The sequence below is a fragment of the Pan paniscus genome, chromosome 15 (genome assembly GCF_029289425.2).
Source record: "Pan paniscus chromosome 15, NHGRI_mPanPan1-v2.0_pri, whole genome shotgun sequence".
Lineage (NCBI taxonomy): Eukaryota > Metazoa > Chordata > Mammalia > Primates > Hominidae > Pan > Pan paniscus.
Window position 1 is genome coordinate 75,142,030 of NC_073264.2, and position 5,182 is coordinate 75,147,211.

The following is a 5,182-nucleotide window of genomic DNA, read 5'->3' on the forward strand; positions in this document are numbered from 1 at the left end:
TACTAAAAATACAAAAATTAGCCAAGCATGATGGCACACACTTGTAATCCCAGCTACTCAGGAGGCTGAGGCAGGAGAATCACTTGAACCTGGGTGGCAGAGGTTGCAGTGAGCCAAGATCGTGCCACTGCACTCCAGCCTGGGCAACAGAGCAAGACTCCATCTCAAAAAAAAAAATTACATCATCTATTTAAATGGTAGATTGGAAAAGGACAGTTGAAGTATATGGTAATCGCCTGGGAGTGGTGGCTCATGCCTGTAATTCCAGCACTTTGGGAGGCTGAGGCAAGAGGATCATTTGAGTCCAGTAGTTAAAGACCAGCCTGGGCAACACAGTGAGACCCCACCTCTACAAAAAACAAAACAAAAAGTAGCCTGGCATGATGGTGTGCATCTGTAGTCCCATCTACTCAGGAGGCTGAGGTGGGAGGATCGCTTGAGCCCAGGAGTTCGAGGCTGCAGTGAGCCATGGCTGCAGTGAGCCATGATGATGCCACTGCACTCCAGCCTGGCAACACAGTGAGACCTAGTCTCAAAAAATAATAATAAATAAAATAAAAATTTTAAAAAATGAAGTATATGGTAATCATAAGACAAAACCTAGACTTTTTAATTTAATTAATTAATTAATTAATTTTTTTGAGATAGAATCTCACTCTGTCACCAGGCTGGAGTGCAGTGGCGATCTTGGCTCACTGCATCCTCTGACTTCCGGGTTCAAGTGATTCTCCTGCCTCAGCCTCCCAAGTAGCTGGGATTACAGGTGCGTGCCACCATGCCCGGCTAATTTTTGTATTTTTAGTAGAGACAGGGTTTCACCATGTCAGCCAAGAAGGTCTCGCTCTCCTGACCTTGTGATCTGCCTGCCTCGGCCTCCCAAAGTGCTGGGATTACAGGCGTGAGCCACTGCACCCGGCCGACTTTTTTATTTTTTTGAGACGGTCTCACTCTATTGCCCAGGTTGGAGTGCAGTGGCACCATCATGGCTCACTGCAGCCTTGACTGGGCCCAAGCGATCCTCCCACCTCAGCCCCCCAAGTAGCTAGGACTACAGGCATGTGCCACCATGCCAGGCTAATTTTAAAATTATTTTTATAGAGAAAAGGGTTTCACTACATTTCCCAGGCTGGTCTTGAACTCTTGCCCTCAAGGTATTCTCCCACCTTGGCCTCCCAAAGCTCCAGGATTACAGGTGTGAGCCACCGCGCCTGGCCAAAACCTAAACTTTTTTTTTTTTTTGAGAGAGTCTCACTCTGTCGCCCAGGCTGGAGTGCAATGATGCCATCTCGGCTCACTGCAACCTCCACCTCCCGGGTTTAAGTGATTCTCCTGCCTCAGCCTCCCGAGTAGCTGGGACTACAGGTGCATGCCACCACGTCTGGCTGATTTTCTTTTTTTTGAGACAGAGTCTTCGCTCTTGTCACCCAGGCTGGAGTGCAGTGGCACAATCTCGGCTCACTGCAAGCTCTGCCTCCAGGGTTCAAGCCATTCTCCTGCCTCAGCCTCCCAAGTAGCTGGGACTACAGGCTCCTGCCACCATGCCCGGCTAATTTTTTTGTATTTTTTAGTAGAGACAGAGTTTCACCATGTTAGCCAGGGTAGTCTCGATCTCCTGACCTCGTGATCCGCCCACCTCGTCCTCCCAAAGTGCTAGTATTACAGGCGTGAACCACTGCGCACAGCCTAATTTTCGTATTTTTAGTAGAGACAGCGTTTCACCGTGTTAGCCAGGATGGTCTCGATCTCCTGACCTCATGAACCACCCACCTCGGCCTCCCAAATTACTGGGATTACGGGTGTGAGCCACCGCACCCGGCCTAAACAACTTTTTTTTTCTTGTTCCCTTTGTCTGTGTCTCTAAATAAATAGTGTTACATTACAGTTTTTTTTTTTTTGTTTTTTTTTTTGAGTCGGAGTCTCGCTCTGTTGCCAAGGCTGGAGTGCAGTGGCACGATCTCAGCTCACTGCAACCTCCACCTCCCAGGTTCAAGTGATTCTCCTGCCTCAGCCTCCTGAGTAGCTGGGATTACAGGCACCCACCACCATGCCCAGCTAATTTTTGTATTTTTAGTAGAGATGGGGTTTCACCATGTTGGTCAGGCTGATCTCGAACTCCTGACCTTGTGATCCTCCCGCCTCAGCCTCCCAAAGTGCTGGGATTACGGGTGTGAGCCACCGCACCCAGGCTCTTTTTTTTTTTTTTTTTTTTGAGAAGGAGTCTTGCTTTGTCACCCAGTCTGGAATGCAGTGGAGTGATCTCGGCTCACTGCAACCTCCCATCTCCCAGGTTCAAGCAATTCTCCTGCCTCGGCCTCCTGAGTAGCTGGGATTAGAGGAGCCTGCCACCATGCCCAGCTAATTTTTGTATATTTAGTAGAGACGGCATTTCACCATGTTGGCCAGGCTGGTCTCAAAATCCTAACCTGTGATCTGCCCGCCTTGGCCTCCCAAAGTGTTGGGTAAGCCACCGTCCCCAGCCTCCTTAGAGTTTTCTACTTTGCTTATTTCCTTAATGTCTGAGCACAGATATTTTTTCATGTTGTTAAAGTTTTTGTCATTTTCATCTTTATGATATGTAACATTTCAGATTGGCTAGTATATTGTTGTCCTTATCAACTTTATGATTTTGTGATGGATAGTTTGCTTTGTAGTTTTCTTTTTTTCTTTCTTTCTTTTTTTTTTGAGACGGAGTTTCACTCTTTTCTCCCAGGCTGGAGCACAGTGGCGCGATCTCAGCTTACTGCAGCCTCCGCCTCCTGGGTTCAAGCGATTCTCCTGCCTCAGCCTCCCGAGTAGCTGGGATTACAGACAGCTGCCACCATGCCTGGCTAATTTTTGTATTTTTAGTAGAGACGAGTTTTCATCACATTGTCCAGGCTGGTCTCGAACTCCTGACCTCAGATGATCCACCCGCCTCGGCCTCCCAAAGTGCTGGGATTACAGGTGTGAGCCACCGTGCCTGGCCTGTAGTTGTTTCATAATATTCAATTATGGTGTGGAATTTATCCTATGTTTACCCATTATATATTTTTTAAAAAGAAGAGAAGCCTATTTGACCGTATTTTTCCTTTTCACATTTTTTTCCTTTGAAATTCTTTAGGACACATATTGAAGGAAATGTGGATATTGGAGATTTGACCTGGGAGCAGAAGGAAAAAGTATTGCGATTGCTCTTTGCAAAAATGAATGGCTGTCCTTCTAGGTAACTCCCTATTTCTGCAGTGAAATACCAAGTTGTTATCAAATCTAGAAACCACTTAGGAACAAAGAACTTATTTTTCTTACTTAGAACTAAAGGGACGGAAAAGGACCAGAAAATATAAAAAGGCCCTACTGCTTAACTACTGCAGCTCCCAGAGATAAAGAATGGGAGATTAATGAATGAGCATGAAAATGAAAGATGAGTTGGAATTAAAGGGGGAGGGGAAAGATTCATCTTAGATGTTTAAGGTAGTGCTTATTAAGAAGTTACAATATTGCTCAGCTGAATGAGTGGCAACTGAAGAGAAACATAACAATATTAAGATTTTATTGGTTTGCAAAGATAAGTAAATTTTTTTTTTTTTGAGATGGGGTCTCACTCTGTCACCCAGGCCAGAGTGCAGTGGGCACAATCACAGCTCACTATAACCTCCACTTCCCAGGTGCAAGTGATCCTCCCACCTCAGCCTACTGAGTAGCTGGGACTACAGGCATGTGCCACAACGCCCGGCTAATTTTTTTTTTTTTTTTTTTTTTGAGAAGGAGTCTCATTCTGTTGCCCAGGCTGGAGTGCAGTGATGTAATCTCGGCTCACTGCAACCTCTGCCTCCTGGTTCAAGTGATTCTCGTGCTTCAGCCTCCCGAGTAGCTAGGATTACAGGCGCCACCACCATGCCTGGCTAATTTTTGTATTTTTTTGTAGAGATGGAGTTTTACCATGTTATCCAGGCTGGTCTCGAACTCCTGACCTGAGGTGACCTGCCCGCCTCAGCCTCCTAAAGTGCTGAGATTACAGGCATGAGCCACTGTGCCCGGCCCTAATTTTGTATTTTTAGTAAAGACAGGGTTTCACCATGTTGGCCAGGCTGGTCGCAAACTCCTGACCTCAGGTGATCCACTCACCTCGGCTTCCCAAAGTGCTGGGATTACAGGCATGAGCCACTGCCCCTGGCCAGTTATACATTTTAAAATAACTAAAAGAGTGTAACTGGATTGTAACACAAGGGATAAATACTTGAAGGGATGGATACTTCATTCTCTATGATGTGATTATTTCACATTGCATGCCTGTATCAAAACATCTCACATACCCCACAAATACGTATACCTACTATCACCCACAAAAATAAAAAATCAAAAAAAAATTAAAATACAAAAAGAAAATATGAAGGCATGAGGAGACACTGCCTCATTCATTATCTTTGTTGACTTTTACCCACTACAGGAAATACAACCAGAGTTCTAGGCCTCCAGTTCCAGACTATGTTGTTTCTGACAGTGGGGAAACAAAGGAATTTGGGTAAGAGCTCTCTTGCTAAAGTAATAAACATGAGCCCAACACAATGGTTCTTGTGGGCATCTTGAATGTGCTAATTGAAAGTAATATGACAAGTCTGTTATTCTAAACCAGGTTTCGTGTGTGTAGAGTTGTTGACGGTTCTGTTATTTTGTCATTATTGCAGGGATGAAAGTAAGCTTCAAGATAAAATCTTCATCACCCAGCAAATTCCAATATCAGACTCTTCTGGTAAAATGGTGCTACCCACTATTCCAAAAGAACCTCAAGAGTCTGACACAGTAAGGAGTCTGTATCTAATCAAACAATGTATATTGTTGTCACCCTTCCCCATGTCGCTTCTTGCTAAATCACGGTTATTTTCTCTACTAGTTGAGAGACTTCAGGGATCAGTGGAATGAGTAATAAATAGCATTAGTAGATTACATAAATTTTTAAAGCAATATCCGTACAAATGCATATTATACTAATGCAAATGCAAATGTGTGCCTCTTTTTGTGTGGAAACCTATAGGTTGCCTTTTGAAGTAAGCAGCCTAGCCAAAATGTGTACTATCTTTTACGTAAGAGTAAACATAGTGACCTTGTGACTCTTGGCTTTCCATCACAGGTGGGAAGTCAGAGTCATTACAACCTAGAGGACAAAGGCTTATAAGGAAATATGAAATGATTTTTTTAAGCCAAG

The 5,182-nt window shown here is 44.5% G+C and overlaps 1 protein-coding gene across 10 annotated transcripts in view; it reads left to right on the forward strand.

Moving 5' to 3' along the window:
- Window positions 1-5,182, forward strand: part of BBOF1 (basal body orientation factor 1) — a 64,680-nt gene that overhangs the window by 32,837 nt on the left and 26,661 nt on the right. For 5 of the 10 annotated variants that reach the window (XR_008620927.2, XR_008620926.2, XM_003824160.5 and 2 more), the window contains 3 exons: window positions 3,101-3,202; window positions 4,427-4,501; window positions 4,665-4,779. Coding sequence is in view for 8 of the 10 variants with exons in the window: in XM_003824160.5 (XP_003824208.2) it covers window positions 3,101-3,202; window positions 4,427-4,501; window positions 4,665-4,779 (292 nt within the window). In the remaining 2 variants the exon portion in view is untranslated. Of the gene's footprint in view, window positions 1-3,100; window positions 3,203-4,426; window positions 4,502-4,664; window positions 5,046-5,182 lie in introns of those variants that run through there. The other 5 variants (XM_008977898.4, XM_008977899.4, XM_034937812.3 and 2 more) reach the window with 1 other exon arrangement.